At 38.3% G+C, this 19,297-nt stretch overlaps 2 protein-coding genes across 3 annotated transcripts in view; one reads left to right on the top strand and one right to left on the bottom strand.

Annotated features, from left to right (window-relative positions):
• The window catches only part of adam10a (ADAM metallopeptidase domain 10a), a 30,846-nt gene extending 17,783 nt beyond the window's left edge, over positions 1 to 13,063 (bottom strand). The window contains exons 1-3 of the mRNA XM_063475904.1: positions 12,843 to 13,063; positions 7,205 to 7,355; positions 9 to 127 (exon numbers count right to left, since the gene is read on the bottom strand). Of these exons, the coding sequence (XP_063331974.1) occupies positions 9 to 127; positions 7,205 to 7,355; positions 12,843 to 12,894 (322 nt within the window). The 5' untranslated portion in view covers positions 12,895 to 13,063. The remainder of the gene's footprint in view (positions 1 to 8; positions 128 to 7,204; positions 7,356 to 12,842) is intronic.
• A 3,106-nt stretch (positions 13,064 to 16,169) lies between these two features.
• The window catches only part of mindy2 (MINDY lysine 48 deubiquitinase 2), a 29,710-nt gene continuing 26,582 nt past the window's right edge, over positions 16,170 to 19,297 (top strand). The window contains exons 1-2 of one of the 2 annotated variants that reach the window (XM_063475890.1): positions 16,170 to 17,211; positions 17,574 to 17,631. In XM_063475890.1, the coding sequence (XP_063331960.1) occupies positions 16,285 to 17,211; positions 17,574 to 17,631 (985 nt within the window). In that variant the 5' untranslated portion in view covers positions 16,170 to 16,284. The remainder of the gene's footprint in view (positions 17,212 to 17,573; positions 17,632 to 19,297) is intronic. The other variant, XM_063475881.1, reaches the window with a different exon arrangement.

The following is a 19,297-nucleotide window of genomic DNA, read 5'->3' as shown; positions in this document are numbered from 1 at the left end:
TGACTTACCATACAGTTCTCCACTATAAATATGTGATGTATCAATCGGGTTCTCCTCCCCTGACACCTCAATGACAAGATCTGGAGAAAACAGCTTTGAATCCCTCTTCATCCGCAAGTTAAAATGTCTGAAAAGAATAGGAAACAATGTCCAATTACATTAAATGTCTAACACGACATTCAAACTTTGTACTTTAACATTTACATGTGGACAACAGTCCTGCAGACAGACACTCATAATTCACAGTGTTGACAGTGTTTTTGTCATCCTCTTACTGAAGATTTTTAGAATAAATATACAACAGGAAGCTGAGAAAGCAGCCTTATTTACTTTACTAATGTTTACAGAAGTTCACCGTTCTAGTGTTGTTACCAAGTACGCAGCTCAGTGAGTCAGACGAATTATGTCACAAGGAAAACCACATGAACCTTGCAAGTGCACAGACACTGTTTTATGTAATGCTTTCAGTGGAAATGATGAGAATGATGTCAAAGGCAAAAAGGCAAACGTCACATGGCGCTCACATGAGGCACTTCTGAGAAGTTAGTGGTTCTAAGGCTTGAGCAGTTCAGATGCAAACTCCTTATCAGAAATCTCCTGACAAATTATACATTCCTCCACATGACTCAGTATTAACCTTAAATGGCTCAAGACCTTTTTGGCTTTGGTGTGTTTACACAATCATCAGTAAGGCCAAAAAGCTGTTCACAGCAGGAAATCTTTAAGCTAAAGTAGGCTGTTTAACAGATTTTGAAAGTACTCCACACCTTTTTTTTTTTTTTTACTCATTTTAAATACCACAGTTGCCCTTATAGGCAGGCATAGTAATGAGATTAATCATGAGATTAATCATAGTCGGGCAGGATGTGTGCATGTTCTTCAATCCCTCAGCTGCACATTAGTCTCCAAACCAAAGCTAAGATAATCTCAGGTCATAGAGGACGTTATACCACTGAGAACAAAGTGTATGCCGTGAAGTTTTCTTGATGTTCCAGTATACAGGTTTGTTTCAGACTAAGGATCTTACAGTAACATTTCTACACAACATTCATGAAGCAAAACAAAATGAAAACACAAAATGCAGATAAATGCTCTGCGCAGTACGTATCAGGGAGTGTCTGGCAGAGTTAGAAAGCAAGGCATTATTCATGGCTCAGACAGTTCAGGATTTCCCTCACCAGGATGACTTTTCGGCCTGCATTCAGTTTTTCCCAGTCCAGTTTTCATTTCACACCCCTTTTTTATTACTGTTTATTTTCCATGTATTGGTTCATTGTACCAAATGATATGCTCAATGAAACAGCCTTGCTTTTGGTTTGTATTCAGTATGGTAAAAAAACTTTGTTATGTCATTAGGAATGCTTTTTATAGATACAAACATGTATAATAACCTAGAAGGATCAAGTGGATTTGCAGTCAAACACAAGCCGGCCTCGTCTACAGATTTTATGCCCAAAGAGCATTTCAGCTGAAGCCAAGAGAAAGATAAAGGATCAAATATTTGACACAGAAGAGGAGACATTGAAATAAGAGAACTGCTAAACCTGTACAACAATGGCTGCAACATGACCTGCTGTTTGAAGTCGGCAGTGTTACACAGAGATAGCAACAGATACAGTATATAATTTCCTTGGCTTATTATTTATACTGGCACGCCCATTACAATTGCCAGACCCTAAAACAATAAATCTGTCTTCATAAATATTATTCCAGTCACAGCCAAAGCAAATTATTCACTTAGAAATATAACCTGCACTGTCATGTATTTAGAGTTAGTCGTCAGGGATTGATACACTGTGGTTGGGTTCAAAAAGAGAATGACTAGTTGGTAAGAAGCCTTACAAAGTCTAAAACCTAACTGCCTTAAAACTGCAACTGTTCTTTGCAACATTTGCCTCCTCATCTTAGAAGTTAACACCTCTGCGACAACTTCCCCACAGCGGCCAGGTGTACCACTGAAGTCACAAACCACTGGTTATTCTGTTAAAAAACTGTTCTACACTTAGGATGTGGCTGCTCTTGTTTCTGAAGCAGTTGAACAATACAGTTTTTGCAGTGTTTCCTGTGTATCGAGAAGCTTGGCAAAGAGGAATCGTGGGTTACATCTTTTGTATTGCAACAATAGCAAAAAAGGTGTATAGAAATACACTAAAAAGCATCTAAAAGGCTTTCCTATTCAGAATTTTCCATCACAAAGTTCATGAAGCAACAGACTGCAGGGGCTCAATCATGTCTGCCACAAGCCGTAGACACCCATGTGAGTCAAGGTTCAGAGCGCAGCAACTCAGTAAAGGAGCTTAGTGTGTTCAGAGAACAGAGAAGCAGGAAATTCGAAGAAAGGGGAGAAAACAAAGCAGTAAATGAAGAAGTAAGACTTGAACAGTTGGCTTGGGCTTTGCAGAACAATGCAGCTTAACTGCACCTGTATATGTGATTTAGCTATCTTAGCAGGTTTAGTGGGAAGCATGTCTCTCCTGCAATGTGTGGAAAAATAAACACATTTAGTATGTTTCTAATCACTAAACTATAAAGTGCCCTAGACAAAAAAGAGAAAGAAAGAAGAGACCAGAAAAAATACCAACAAATCAACATGGGCCACAAGACAGGAAGAGAGGAATCTAAGGATAAACCCAGTGGTACTCGTCTCACAGCAGCAGCTCACTGCTAAATTATTCAGACAAATCCCAATTGCTGAACATACTGAATCAAGCATCTGACAGTCATCCACTGCTTAGTAAGCAGGCCAAGCATACAGAAATGGGGTGCCCTCAAGACATTTCTACAGAGAAAATTCCAACTAAAAAGGGGGCAATATCTACTTATCACTACATAGAGCTCTATTTACAATATTAAGTCGCTTGGTCACAATGAATCATCGTAAAATCATAGTATTACCAAATTACTTAATTGGAAGAAATCAAATCAGGTCAGAAGTTGTTAAATATCAGTGCAGAGGAGTGGGAAACAAGGACGAGAGGAGAGTAAGAGATGAAATCAAGATATAACTGGGAAGCAATCCTAAGAGATTCTGGTTAAAGTAGTAAAATGTGGTATGAACCTTAACTTTTACATTCATTAATGGATAAGCCGCATTGTTTGACTGCTTCAATAATAATAATAATAATAATAATAATAATAATAATAATAATGATAACAATAACATGTTTTTTGTCAAATATTTTTATATCTTTAAGGGGAAAAAAGGAAAAAAAACACTTATGTGTCTTATTAAATCAAAGTTAGAAACTACAAAGAAATGTGAATTATATCACAATCACAAGCATTGCATTAGCGCATGCTTGCCATGGCACTTTCTTTGTAAAGAAGCCCTACACAGAGACCCTGTGACTTGCCTTTTTCTGTCACCTGATCTGGCCACAAATACTCATGCAAGTGGGCATACACAAGAACGCTTTTCTCTCGTTACAACAAACCTCTACAGTGCCAAACAGCCTGGTCTTGAGTTTTCACAGAAGGGAGAGTGTTAGCCTTAATTTGCACACACTAAATGAATTCAGTGAGGACATAAGACACAAGCTTAATGTCAAGTGGCATAGTATTATAGTCTGTGGTACAGCTACTTTTATTAATATTATTGCTCAGCTTTGAAAAGCTGAAAGAAAGTGGTCAATTATTAGTTCACTTTTTGTTTTTTTTTAACCACATCTCTGTAGCTCCTCATACTGCAGAAAACTGGACACTTTATAACTGTTGCCAGAATTGTAAAGCTAAGTGTCCACTTATTTCAAAGAAAAATCTAAGAAACTTTTTAGAACTCAAATGTAACAGGTAGGCAGCATTATCTGTGCAGTTCTTGCTCCTTAATGCTTGCATAATATAAATCATACTGATGTACAGCAGGTATACTGCAGCCGTTTTTGGAAACTGCAGTATGCTCAGAGAGTTGAAGTGGTTATCTCACCAAAACAGGCAGTAGAGCTAGATGACTTTTCAAACTAATCTAAGTTTCGCTTTTGCACAACGTGCAAAATGTCTAGTCTACGAAAATGAAATAAGCCTGCAAGTGTGAGCTTCTTCATTTAAAACACTTAAATTTTACTCATATGCTTCAATATAACCTCAAACAGACAACTGTGCCATGTAAAGTAAAAAACTCAGTTCAAACTAAAAGTGGAAGCATGACAAGCCTCCTTCGCCACCTGACAGAAAAGTACACAGTGGAATAGGAACAGTGTGTCTCCTTAAATTCGGAGCCTCAGACCAATCTCAGTTCCAGGGCCATAGATAAAAAGCTGCCTCACTTTACAGTGGCAACCTATATAACAAGACAGGGAAGCAATTGAAGGAAAGCTCATACGGTTAAAGAAGTGATATCCACTTACGCAGTCAAAAATCCTGGATTTAGGATGCTGAATACAGTCGATCCCAAGCATGAACCACCCACCCTTATGTATTTGTGGAGTAACCAGTGGACCATTTACTGCTCCTGCTGCTGCAGAGTCTAAGGCTTTTACTTACAAGTGAGCTTTTTATGATTCACAAATGATGCAGATGATTGAGCAGAATCTTTCCTATAAGCTGAATTTTTTGAGAGTGATCTCATTTTCTGGCTAACCCAATAAGGCAATGCTAACAAGTTCTGCAAGATTCAGCAACAACTGGAAAAAGTACAAAAGTTGGGTAAAAAGCCACTGGTATCAATATACCAAAAAACTGAAAGAAAGGACAAAAGAAAAAAAAGAAGAAATAAAAAAAATAAGGAGTGAAACAGTATCACTGCACAAAACGTCAGTAAAAACATTAGCGAATATACTGGAATCAGAGTTTATAACCGCCACTAATTTAAATATTTTTTAAAAAGGAAAGAAGAGACAGGAGGAACACACTTCAGCTGATTTATGAATGTTTGAGTTGCATAGTTTGCAACTTCCCTACTGGCAACATGTGTTTCAAACCCACAAACACAACAACCAGCTGATCTGCACAGACTCAGACAGAACATAAATGAGTAATCCATAACCTGTGACAATAAAACAAGATTATAAACTGTATTGTCATAATATTTGAGCAAGTATTCATAAATAACTACACATAATAAACAGATGCTTGTTTCATGTGCCTGAAAAAATATTGGCCAATATATTGGAATTTAAAATCACCAAATATTGGTATTGATCTTAAAAATCATTCAGGATCTAGTTTCATAAATGTATTCACATAGACAGGGCTAGAATAAATAATAACCAAACAATCAATGTTGCTCGTCTTTGGTTTTGTTAAGCATTTACAGAGTTTAGTCTTACAGTGCCTCTTTATTCAGTAAATATACCTGTCTCACAAAGACATGGACTGCATCAACATATTTAAAATGATTGGATGTCATGCTAAATTAGAAATTCATTTGTGTAGATTAGGAATAATACAAGCTCCAAATTATTATCATTGCAAACATTTTGACCAAAAGAAGGGCACCTGTGGCTAACGAGGTAGACCAGATCATCTACTATTTGTTCCCTGTTTCTTCCAGTCTACTACTGCATCCCACATTTCAAGTTAGTATGCTTCAGAAAAAGCAGAAAAAACAAGATTTGTTTCAGTTCTTAGGAAGCTACAGCCATTCAGCTATCACTAGCAATACAGCATTTTTTTTTTGCACTTAAAACACATTCGTGGATAGAGCCTGCTCACTCCTCTGTGCATGCCTTATTTAGTGAGTCACAAATACACAACAGTGGCAGTACAGATTAAAAATTAACAGTTTCGCTATCATTTTATGTTCAGTGCCCCCATTTGGATTGCTAACAACGGGCTTTCTGGGTAGAAAATCCAAGTTGAGGGGGCATTCGTCAAAATAAAATTCCAACTGGGAACTCACCATACAAGTCAAAGTGTCCTTGGGCAAGATACTGAAACCCAAGTTGTCCCAATGTATCCACTGGAGTGTGAGTATGTGAATTTTAGACAAAGCGCTTAAAAATGCAAATGTTAAAATCCTGCATGAATGTGTAAATGAGGCTGTCACAGAAAGTACTCCGATTAGAAAAACGCTAAAGTAGTATCAGTCCGATTGCCATTTTAAAAACAAATGTTTAAATTCTTAATAACCTTTTGTAAACACAACTAAAAGTACCTTCTGCAAAATGAATTAACAGCATTGACTGCTTTAACTGCGTTTCACAAGTTCATGCGAAAATGTGTAATTCTTACACATTTTTGTTGCAGAGTGTTGTTCCTTTACAGGAGATTGCAAAAATTCAGCTGATACAAATCTGGGAACATTTATGTTGTTGCCTGTTTCCAAAACAAGGGTGGCACCACTGCACTCAGATAACATGGGTTTGATGAAGGGTCATCCTTGGATAATGTATATAAATGAAAACTGAATCTCTCAGGTTAAAATGAAACATGAAAAAACCCGAGTTTGAACTTTGAGCAATAAGTCTTATCTTAAGGACTATAACTAGTATCTTAGCCAAATAACAAAGAGATATTTTCCATTGACCTTTCTACTTCAACTCCCTCTCTCAGCTCAGCTCTGTATATACAGCCACAACCAACACAAATTGAAACCATGGTGAGCAAATTAATTTCCATAGTAATTTATTAGCTGTACATACTTAATAAGAAAACAAGCCATGTATTATCTTGACGGGCAAGCACCAAGCATCACTGATCTCAAATATCACTGCCCATCTCCAAGATGATAATGAGAGCTAGAAAGGAAAATCAAATCCTACAAGCTATACTTTTTAGGTCTTTTGCAATTCCCTGGTATGTACTGTATGTCTGCCAGTATGATAACACTAAAAAAACATTTGATATTGGCTTGAGCTCTAGTTTTAACAGGGAACCAGCATAACCAAGTCACAAAATACACGATATGTCATGTATAAAGGCATTAGGCAACAGAGCTTGCACTTATCAATTTCACAGGCAAATACATGCAAAAAGGCGCAGTATAATCTTGCAGTGGCAACAAAGTGCGCACAGACCAAGACTAAAAAAATAAAACCTGATAAATATCACCACAACACACAAAGCAGTAAGAATTTATGAAAAGGTGTTTCACATTACTTAAAAAAAACAAACCAATGAGTAATAAAAATAAATACATCTTGTTTGTTCCTAGGGCTGGAATATAAATTACTGAGCACAAGAAGAATAGACTTTGACATGAACTGAGTCAGCACAGAAAGAAAGAGTAACTACATGAGGAAGGCTGTGTGTTTCTACTTAAACTGACCTTCCGTGTGCATGGAAGTCCAGCTGCACGGTGCTGTCTTGAGGAGAGAGCGCCCTTTTAGCTCTCTGGTGACGGCTGTGCAAGGCTTCTGTGTCATATGATAAACCCTCATAGTGGCGAATATACTTGTTTAAAGGGTTCCCAAACTGACCTGAAAGAGAGTTCAACAGCTTTTTAGTACTGGTCAACAACAGTTTTTATTAATCAAATGATAATTAGAATTTTATTCACGTATCACTGACATTTTTCCACAGTAGATTAGCATGTAATTCTGAGATAATTCGTTTTTTATCATTTCTATCCATGGGTTTTCCTGACATGCAAATCTTTCAATGGAAATGGCCTATGGAGCAATCGATCTCTACAATACTGGCTAGCTTTAGTACAAGCCCTCACTCGCTAAACATGCTTAACAGGCTTATTCAGCCAATTGCTATAACATCCCCTGAGGTAAAACCCTACCGGCATACATACCGACCCTTTTCTTTGTTCTTTTCACAAAAACAAAGCTAGTGTTCAGTTTAAAATACAAGTCAGGAGCACATGATACGATCAGGTGACGAGGGTCTGTTTCAGTAGTACTGTATAGCATTGTGTGAGCTCGTTCCAGGCTGTTTAAATGCTAATCTACATTCAAAGGGGTGTGTGTGTGTGTGTGTGGACGGGTATTAACATCTTCATGGGGACCAAAAATTGGTAGTTTACTATACTTGTGGGGACAATCAGCCCTCGTGGGGACCAAAATCCCGGTCCCCACGAGTTTGAAGGCATTTTTGAGACTCAAAATGTGGTTTTAGTGTCAGGGTTACAATTAGGTTATGGTTAGGTTTAGGGTCAGGGTCAGGGTTAGGCATTCATTTTTGATGGTTAGGGTTAGGGTAAGCGGCTAGGGAAAGCATTGTGTCAATGAGATGTCCCCACAAGGATATAAATACACACGTGTGTGTGTGTGTGTGTGTGTGTGTGTGTGTGTGTGTGTGTGTGTGTGTGTCCGTCTGTCTGTCGGTTTCTGTGTAACTCTGGTGGCCTTAAAAAAAATCCTCAGCTATGACTCAATTTAAGGATTTGTTAGTAAGATCAAGTTCTAATCTTTTTGTACTGTAGGATTTTCTGCACATGACTAAGAGATACCTAGACTCAAAAATGCAAAAATAGATGATGTAGATGCTCCACATTATCTGCATTTTTACACTGCACTGTTCTGTTGACAACTACATAATTTCCGTGTCAGTGGGAGGCATAACTCCCCATACAGGGAGAGGCTGCTCCAGGCTAGCATGAACTTGTCTATGAATGCACTTAGAAAATATTCCAACAACCATCTTCTTTAGTTCTCATTAAACAAGGAAAATAATGTTTGCAAACTACACAGACAACACAGATCAACCTTTGCAGGTCTCACCGACTTCATTCGTATATAACGTATATAATGAAGTATGCAATGTGTGTGTGTGTGTGTGTAAGATATCATGTCACATTTGACCTCTTTATGTACACGGTTTCAAAAAGAATGCTGACAGGTATCTCCGGATGCCTTCACAGTAGAAATACCTGAGAAAACTATCACTAACAAAAAATGTACCATCTTACTGCAACCCACACACACAGGTTATTGTTGCAAAACAAATACAAGAAGAAGCACACGAAGAGTGCAAACGTCCGCCAAGGCAGCTCACTCTCTGGGCAGTACTTACTTTTAAGGGAGTAGTTCTGTATTTTCTATATATGTTCATTGTGTTTTCTTTGTTTCGTTTTGTTTTCAATATACTTTATGTTTGTAGTTCAGTGAAAATATGGATATGGCACAATTTATTTTAATTAAGACCTTGAAGACCTTGGTGGATGTAAGCCAAATTTTAAATGATTGATAGCAGTACCCCACTCCACCCCCCACAAAAGTTGATCAAAATTCACCCAAAACTTTTCAAGCTAATCGTGTTTACAGGCAGAATGACATGCAAGCAAACATTACCAAAACCTCCTGGGCAGCAATAAAAGGTGTAATTGTAAACATAAACAATATAACAAAATGTAATGTTGTTTTACTTACTAAAATCTCTATATAATTCTTGATTCCCATACACAGACATCTTACTAAGCAGGTTTTTTTCATGTTGTGTGTAAACATCACATCCTGAATGTTACAAGCCTGAAAAGAATCTAAAATGCAGGCAGCTACACAATGTTTAAAAGGTAAAAGAGGCACTTCCTTCTCTCAGTGACAACAAAGAATTCAAATCAACTATATTTAATGAACTACTCTTTATTACTAAAAATGTGTTGATCAGGATGTTTCAGGAAGTTAAACCAGATCTAATAGGTTTAAACATCAAACCAGTACTATCTGAGTTCATTTGTTCCACGTCATTGCATACCTCACAACTCATAGTTCACTCACACACACACACACACACACACACAAAAACAAAAAAAATCCAAAAAAGGTAAAAAGCGAGGATTGCTCTACTTGCGTGTCAACATTCCAGCCAAACTGAAATACAACATTGACTGGACTACCTAAATTGTAGCCATAAAATACACTGCATTCTTAACATGAAGTCATCACTGCCATGTAAATTATGCATGTATTTAATTTCTATCCAGTTTTATTTATATAGCACCAAATCAGAACAACAGTCGCCTCAAAGCGGTTAACACGTTAACGTAAAGACCCCACAATAAGAGACAAAAACCCAACAATCAGACAGTACCCTATGAGCAAGTCTTTGGAGATGCTGGGAATGAAAAACTCCCCCTTAACAGGAAGAAACCTGTGGCACAACTAGGCTCATGGAGGGGCAGCCATCGTCCCAACTGGTTAGGGGTAAGCGGAGGAAGACAGGAAAAATGACATGATGTTGTGTACGTGATTTATAACATAATGTACACAACATTTATGTGTATCTATAATTTATAAAATAACATGCACAAAAATTGGAATTCAATTGAGATTTTTAATGCATTTTGATTTCCAGTGGTTGCAAAATACATTACTTTCAAAATGAAGCTCTTAGTTGCTTGCATTAACATCTCTATTAATACCCTACATTAATCACATCAGTTGGTTCCTTTGGATTGCTTTCTTTTACTTTTATTCTTCTTCTGTTTTTTTAAAACATTTTCCATTTTTATTGTAACAATAAAAAAAATACAATAAATCATTACGTGACAATACTAACCAACGCTATTAGGAACTACATAGTTCACTTCAGACTGATAGCAACACAAAATTCATTTAAACTGCCAGTGAGTTTTATTGAAAAGGCATCATCACTACAGAGCAATCTGTTTTCACTCTCAAGTCCTGCAGGAAAGTGCAAGACAGAGAGAGAGAGAGAGATAAAAAACCTGCTGACAGGAAGCAAAGACATGGTCACAGCATGGATCAGAACTGAGCTGAGCCTCGCATTGCCATGCACGCTGGGTCCTGGCAGCCCGGCTAAGACAATATCTCAGGCACCCGACAGCTCGGGGCAACTAAAATGTCTCTCCTTAACATTTTATATCATACAGTACTGAAAAAAAATTAAGTGGGTTGGCAAAAACCTGTAGGCATCAATTCCACAACAAAAATTCACGCTACATTACCCAAAAAATATCTGCAGGAAGCTGTGACTGTGGCCTAGTAACAGCAGCTGTGCGAAAGTGAAATAACCTACATTACATGAAACACAGACTTCCTCGAAAATGTCTGGGCATGTAAACAGAGTAAGATTGGTTGGTTGTGTGTCACGCCATCATTACTAACAAGCCATCAAATTGCAAACTCAATTGCAATGGCCCATCTTACATCATATCTTTTAGAGGTACATGTGGAATGACATAAAGCGCCATTTGTTTGAAGCTTTGTGGAAAAACATGTTTCAAAAACAACTCTGAGCTTGTATAATAAATCAGTCATGCTGTACATCTGAAAACTCTGGAATGCAATCTTTTAGCTTATGTTAAACTGATAAAATAAATTAATTAATAAAATAAAAAAAAAACACAAAGGGTGATGTTTTGATCAGGACATTTCTGGCCCCACCTTCCCGATCCCTTTCAAGAATATAAATAGTGTTTCCTCATGTTGGTGTTCACATCAGTGGCCACACTGAAAGCTCAAAATATATTTCTGTTCAGGCAAAAAAAAAAAAAGAAAGAAAAGAAAAAAAAAGGCAAAGTTGTGAGATGGAAGCAGGGGGGGAAAAAAAAACGTAGTCACTCGAGTCACAATTTCACTTGCGCTACTGCAAAAAAACAAAACAAACAAAAAAACGCCAGTACAGATGTTTTATGCAAATACGTTGTTGCACTTTGTACTTAATCTTGACATGTCCAATGAAGGTTTTAAAGACATAAAGAAGATTAATGTGTAATCACAATGATACAAATCTGAAATAAGCCAAGAAATTGAACTATTTATAATGACAGATTAAGCAATTTTTCAAACACAGCAGCAATATTTTGCCACAGGATATTAGAACTTTTTTATGAAGGTTTGATGGATGTTAAAAAGTGAAAATTGACTAATAATGTACCAGCTATCTTGCCAGATTATACAATTATATGAAAGTAGCACAGCAGCTCATTACCAACACAAGGCAGAAATCAATTTCTATTTGGTTTTCCTGTCCTGGTTCTTCATGACAGCCCCCAGCTCTCAATAAATCTGTCACTGCCCTCACAGATAATAAGCGAAAACTTCACAGGTGTAGTATCTGCAGTTAATCACATGCACACATTTTACACTGTGAGCTCAAGCTCGTCTGTCTTGATGTTTTGTGAAGCAGGTGGTGTAACTGTACTAAGTCTGGAAATAATCCCTTAGCAATGATTTTATTTTAATCATTTGCACACAAATTATATCTATTTTAATATCACCAGTTACACAAAACCACAGTTTTGCTCTGTTTGTCTTACAAATGTTGATGCCTAAAGTACAATTAAAGTACCAATCTGACATACTGTAGAAAATATGTTATTAAGAAGGGCCTGGACAAAGTTTTGTAAGATGGTTAAGTTGTATTAAAACTTATAATATATCTACACCCAGGTAGATACTCATCCATGGTAAGAACGGGATATATATCATCTCTTTTGGACCAAATGCTTGAGTCGGCAGTAGAAAAAAAGTACCGTATTTTGCTTCAGGTGCCTTTCTGACGGATGCAACTGCTTGTCACGCAGCTTCATACCTAACCTAACCTGCTTTTCACAGACTGTCCGATAAAACGAAAGTTTTTTTGTTAAACTAGTCTCAAATTACTCTAGCGACACTGAATATTCATGGTAACAAACATATTCGGCAGTAAAACTCTTGTTTATAGACGTTAACGGTGTAAAGATTTCCCACTAAGCAAGTGACGGAAAGACAAGCCCCCCCCCCCCCTCCTCTACTACAGGAGTACTTAACCTGTATCAGCCAAACATAATTAATTAACCAGATAATACAGGTTGACTACACACTGTAAACAACAACAACAACAAAAAAAAACACAAACAAAACACACACACAAGTTAACCGCAGTCTCCACAACATTAGCCAGCCAGCTAGCTAGCAAGTTAAACTGTCGACAGTACAACTACACGATCCGATTAGCGCTAGCTCTACTGACGAGCTCTAAAGACTTTCTCTGTTAGTCAACTGCAAACTTACCTGCAATATCATGTAGGCAGCAAAACAGAAGAATTAGTTTGACAAATTCCATAGTGAAATGCCCTGTAGTCCCGCTTAACCAGCGAAGCTACACAGCGATACCCCTGACAGTTGCTTGTTTCGATTTCTGCCACACTTAAAGACAGAGTCGCCCCTCCTAGTTAGCTGTGACTCCCATCGCAAACACCGGCAGCTCTACCTCTCCAACAGCGCTACACACTGTCATAAACAGAGAGAGACAGACAGGCAGGCACTACTCCCTTCCGGTGTATGGGGCCAAAAGATATGGACACACCCGCTGTTCTGCGTTTCTATAGTATTGCGATCGTAGGTTGAAAGATATGTGAAAACAACTGCAAAACACTACTGAGCTTTATACAACGCCACCAAAATGTGTCTGCTCCTGTGCTGAAAACACGCACTGATCTGCTGTTTACTGCTTGCATACATTATTTCCGGGTTTAAAAACTAAAGATATAACTTTGTGATAGTGAAGTTATACATTTCCTGTTTCTCCGTCTATGTAGACTGCGCTGTACATGCAAGCTACAGACTGCTCTCTGAGAGCGAGGATTCGCAACAAACCAGTCTGTAAAGAGAACTCGGGAAAGAAAGGATTAGTCATTAGTTTTTAATTATTTTTTAAAGAATGAAGTTGAAGTGTACTGATGAATCTCGAAGTAATATTTCGAGATTAAGTAGATACAAACTAAAAGAAAAAGTTACAAAAATACAATTTGAAGAAAAAAATGAAATAATATTTTGACAGTATACATATTTATTTGTTTATTGCTTTGTGCAACCGCATGGTAACCGTGTAAAAGAGACTTGCATCTGTAATTGGACCAGCAGGCAAGTATAAGGGTATATAAATTACAGAGAAACACTGGCTTTCTATACCTGTACCACCTCAGCCAGAAGGATTATTCTAGCTGCAGTGTATACAATTTATTGTACCCCGCAAAAGTCTGCAGTCTTCTTTGGGTGATGAAACCTATTTGTTATGTTCTGATTCACTAATGTTGAAATCCAGGCTCTGGGGAGGCCAATCTATGACTGGCAATGTGTCTTTTCTATCCAGGTGTATTTTTATTGCACTGACAGTGTGTTTGGGGTCGTTGTCATGCTGAAAAATTAAGCCATTGCCAATAAAAATGCTTTGGTACTTTTCTGTGTTTATGATTTCATCAGTTTTGCCCAAATTCTCAACAGCAGTGGCTGAAATACAGTCTCAAACCACTGCAGGCATCTCACTGTTGCACCTCTCTCCTGAGCTGCTCTAATTATGACTTGAACCCAAAATGTCTCATTTGGATTCCTCACTCCATCAGGCCTGTTGCAACTGATTTTCAGCGCAGTTCTTGTGTAATCTAGCATACTTCAGCCTTTTCTCCTTGTTTCCCTTTCGTAAGAATTGCTTCTTGAAAGCCGCCCTTCCGCTGAAATAATTTCTGATGAGGCTTCAGTGAACAACATCAGTGATCAGCTGAAGAGACAGATGTATTTCCAATGCTGAAGGGACACAAGTCTATTGGATTAGAGAATGCTGAGGCTTGGAATACTAATAGAGAGATTATGCATATAGCAGGATCTAAAAACAAGTAAAAACAATACACAATATTGTTTGTGGGCATGTAACAACAACAACAACAACAACAACAACAAAGAAATCAATGCAAATAAAGAATTAGAACTGAAAAGGAAAATCTGTAAATTACTGAGACAGGAGAGAGATGGACTTCCAAGTTTGTTTGTTTTTTTGCAGACTAGAAAATTATGGGCAGCCACATCACTCAAAATGACAAAACAAGCATGCAATGTTAAGAAGTTCCCCTTTTTATATTAACCTGTAGATGACAAAAGAAATAAAAAAGATCTCATTTATATACCCCCCCCCCCCAAAAAAAAAATAAATAAATAAATAAAATAATAATAATAATCTGACATGTACTTTCCTGTTAATGTTAACATACAATTCGCAAGGGTTATGTTTACGTATGAAAGTAAGGGGTTTGTCACTTGTATTTTTAGGCGATAACATGTGGTAATTTTTTTGGTCTCTCAGTCTGCAACCACAAAATCTAGGTGCTTCACATCCCAGAAGTGACTGTGACTGACATCCTGTGACTGGCCTATAAATAATTCTCAGTTTTGATGCAGACTTTGCATTTCAAAATCAAAACAGGGATAATCGTTTGTGTGAACTTGTCAAACTTATAATAATGGCCACGTAAAACGACCTTGTGGCTCCACTGTGATATTGAGAGCCAAACTTCTTATCAAATATAACACTTTATTGAGAATTTTTTGTATATTTCACTTTTGCAGCTTTTTCTGGGTTTTGTCATTATAGGACGTTACTAAATACTATCTGTGGCAGAAATTTATGCCTGTAAAATCTGTGCTGAAACCCTAAATTGCGCTTCTTGTGCTAGATTGAGTATTTTCTCCCACCCAGTGTCTATAAAACGTTACTACACGTGGGATCTATAACTGTCAGATGTGGCTTTTGTTGCACAGCCAGAGCTCTATCTCAAGAATTTCCAATGTGGGAAAATTTAATCTACTAAAAGATTACTCCGTTTTGGGGCTTTTTAAAATGTATTTATGTATGTATGTATTTATTTTTATTTATCTTTTTGTATTAAAAAATAGACAAGGATTAAAAAAAGTAGACACAAAAGTATACACTAAACTGTCAAACAACAAATTAATAAAACGAGTACAATTCCAAAATGATTTCACATCCAATAAAAAGTATACTTTGTTGTGAATTTTTAAAACTCACAGACGGTGACAACCTCGCGATATCCAAAGTTGGACCTGGGAGGTCCAGCTACGCGAGATCACGGAATACAAATGCGCGTGCACTGGGACGCAAAGCGGTCACGGCTACGCCAGGCTCTTATCAATTTACGAGTACTCGTAAAAGTAACCACCTGAACATTTTAGCGCTTTGAAAGGCAGCCCCGACTATTAAGTTATTCTACATGTGATTCAGCTGATGCAAATACTTTTAAATGTTTTTAATTTTTATTTATTTATTAAATAAACGCAAAGCACTCACTTTCAGCTTGTCTGGGACGCAACGTTAGTTTCAAACTGGGAAATATTCTACATTTTATATATTTATTTATCTTTAAGTAAATGACAGATAAATGTTAAGGCGTGAAATGTAAGCTTGTCACCATAGTGGTAAAATGGTGTGTAGAGACGTCGAGTGGGTCACGCGGTTTAATGTGAGTGATAAGCTTTAGAATTTACAGAATACGAGGTGACCCAAACGCACCACTGCCTTGGCTGTTGGTTGTCTGCCGCCCCCCTCGTTCGGCCTGAAAGCAATTCACTCTGATGACGTCACTCGCAGAGTTGTCATGGCGTCTTTGGGACCGAAGCTACCGCTGCAATTTAGCTAAAATCTGTCGACAACTCGTAAACCGAAATGGAGAAAAATGCAAACTTGCATCGAGACGCTGACGGGAGCTCTTTGTGTGCTACGATTGCGGGAGAAATGGGCGAAGCTGCTACTGTCGCTGGAGTGAAAGGAACAGCCGACAAATGCAAGAATAGTGAGGCTCCTCTCAGTAGTTTGGTTAACGTTAGTTATAATATCAGCACCACAACCGATGGTGCTCCCAGTAATGTCACTTCCAGTACCAGTACCGGGAAGTCTGACGTGCAAGAAGTGGTCGAAGTCCTCTCAGAGCAGCAGCAAGAGGAGGGGTACGAGAAGAAGAAGAAGAACGCCGAGGCGAGCGAATTGTGGTCGGGGTCCGATCAGATCAGTAACGGGATGGGGCATGACTCTGTGGTGGCCGCAGAAGACAGCCAGGGTGGTGCCTCAAAGTTGGTAAACAACAAAACCGACGCCTCGTCCTCACCTCCCGATAAAGAGAGCGCAGATGTGCAGGCTGAGGTTTCCGCCAGCGGAGAAAGTGAGCCGACAAAACTTGCCAAACCGACTAATCTGTGTCCGGACAATGCAAACACAGAAAACGTCAAGTCGGGGCTGCCCGCTGATAACGCCTTATCAGAGGGATTGCCGAGTGGGAGTGACCCCGATCCCAGTCTCGGTGGAGAGTCTCGAAGCATAGATTCACTCGAGTCCTTCTCCAACCTCAACTCCTGCCCCAGCTCCGACCTGAACAGTGAGGGGCTGGAGGAAAGAGGACTGGCCTTGGCCCTGCAGAACGAGTACGGGGCTGATGGCACGAAGAGTTCATATGCGAAGGACAGGGCCGCCGGCCAGTCCATATACCACATTAAGTGGATCAAATGGAGGGAGGAGAATACGCCGATCATCACCCAGAACGAGAATGGCCCCTGTCCATTACTGGCCATCATGAATGTCCTTCTGCTTGCATGGAAGGTAAAGGCTTGGAAATGACTGTGGATCAATGCAAACTTGATTTTGCACTGATATAATTAGGCAGATTTCTTAATGCATCTCTGAGCTCTGACAGGACCTGTTTCATGCCTTTATGAAGAAAAAGTGTGTATTAAGACTTAACTTAATAACACAACTGTCAGTCTCATCGCTCTGCATTATCTTTTTTTTTTATTAATTTCAGCCAAGACACGTCTTTACGTGATTTCACTAGTTAAACCATCATGCCCAAACACCTTAAGTGCTTACAGGATATATGATGTACGTATCTTTTACATATTTGTCCCGCTGTGTTGTTTTTAAAAATTACTAATGAACTATGGCTCTGCATACGTCTGTTGCAGGTTAAGATGCCACCTATGATGGAAATTATAACTGCTGAGCAACTGATGGAGTATCTCGGTAAGTCTTTGTAATCCTGAGAGCACTTAGTCTCCCATGTGTGTTCAGTGACAAGTCCAAAAAGCAGCATAATCCAGTAGCAGTATCTTGGGCTGCTCCTACAGCATCACACTAACCTGTATTTGGAGTGGCGCCCATGAGTCCATGCACTTGTAAACATAGAAGCCTGCAAAGCCACTGAGTTTCAGTGTCCTCATAAACGTTCTTGTGTTTCATGTCCTCTCTAATGAGCGGTTACATACTTAAAGGTCATATACAGTGTTGGGAAGGTTACTTTTAAAATGTATTCCACTACAGATTACAGAATACATGCCCCAAAATGTATTTTGTAACGTATTCCGTTACGTTACTCAATGAGACTAACGTATTCTGAATACTTTGGATTACTTAATATATTTTCATGCTTTTTACAACTACATGAATGTACTATTGCTGTGTGATTTATTGGGGGTTACTCGCCATACTAATACCAACTGGATGTTTAAATCTTAATATAAAATGAGTAACAGTAGGGTGGACATTAGGTAAGGCTGCACTTTTTTGCAGCGATCTCGTATAGAAAACTATTCTGCGCGTATATCAAACAGGTCCGCGGCTCCGAACCATAGTAAAGGGACCTCTGGCTAATACGTCGGGTTCCGTGTCGGGCTCGTAGCCAAAAACTAGCTTTACTTTGTTGTCTGGGTCAACTTTGCTAGCGAGAGACAGAGAGAGGCGTTGAAAGGCTGCTCCAACGGAACTTATTGTTTCGGAGTAAAACACGAACATAGTGTACAGTGGAGTCCTAATAGCTTACTTACAACTGGGCTTGTCAGGCACTCTTTTTGGCTGCAGTGGTTATTATTATATTTACATGCTTCCATCTCCCGTTTCTGCTCGATGACAACTCGTACTTTTCTCCTTTTTCTCCCTCCCTCGCTCACACATAACAGGTATGGCAGTCCATTCTCCCTGCAGCATGGACTACACTGCCCATGAGGCTACATTCTTTAGAGCGATGCCTGTAACACTCTGCCTATTGCCTTCATATTAAATCATTTTTAAAAATATTTCTTCACGTCATTATGCGGGCCGCAAGAAGGGGTGACATGAGCCGCGAGATTGAGACACAGACATTAGAGCCTCTTATTGCGTGTTTTGTTTGGGTTTCCACCAGTGTGGAATTACCAAAAATAGAGAGAGCATAGCCTAACATATGAAACAGGAAAAGACCGCCATGTAATCCCTTTATTTCAACAAAGTAACTGTATTCTAAATACCACCTTTTTAAACGGTAACTGTAACGGAATACAGTTACTCATATTTTGTATTTTAAATACGTAACGGCGGTACATGTACTCCGTTACTCCCCAACACTGGTCATATATATATATATATATATGTATATATATATATATATATATATATATATATATATATATATATATATATATATATATATATGTATATGTGTGTGTGTGTGTGTGTGTGTGTGTGTGTATATATATATATATATATGTGTGTGTGTGTGTGTGTGTGTGTGTGTGTATATATATATATATATATATATATATATATATATATATATATATATATATATATATATATATATATCCAGAGTCATCAGAGGAAGAGAGCAGCACAGGGGAATCCCCCATCAGCCAGTCTCATGCTGCTGCAGAGGAAA

Source organism: Pelmatolapia mariae, linkage group LG1, assembly GCF_036321145.2.
Source record: "Pelmatolapia mariae isolate MD_Pm_ZW linkage group LG1, Pm_UMD_F_2, whole genome shotgun sequence".
Taxonomy (NCBI): Eukaryota; Metazoa; Chordata; class Actinopteri; order Cichliformes; family Cichlidae; genus Pelmatolapia; species Pelmatolapia mariae.
The sequence above is the reverse complement of the archived record's forward strand: the minus strand, read 5'-3'. Positions and strand labels throughout refer to the sequence as shown.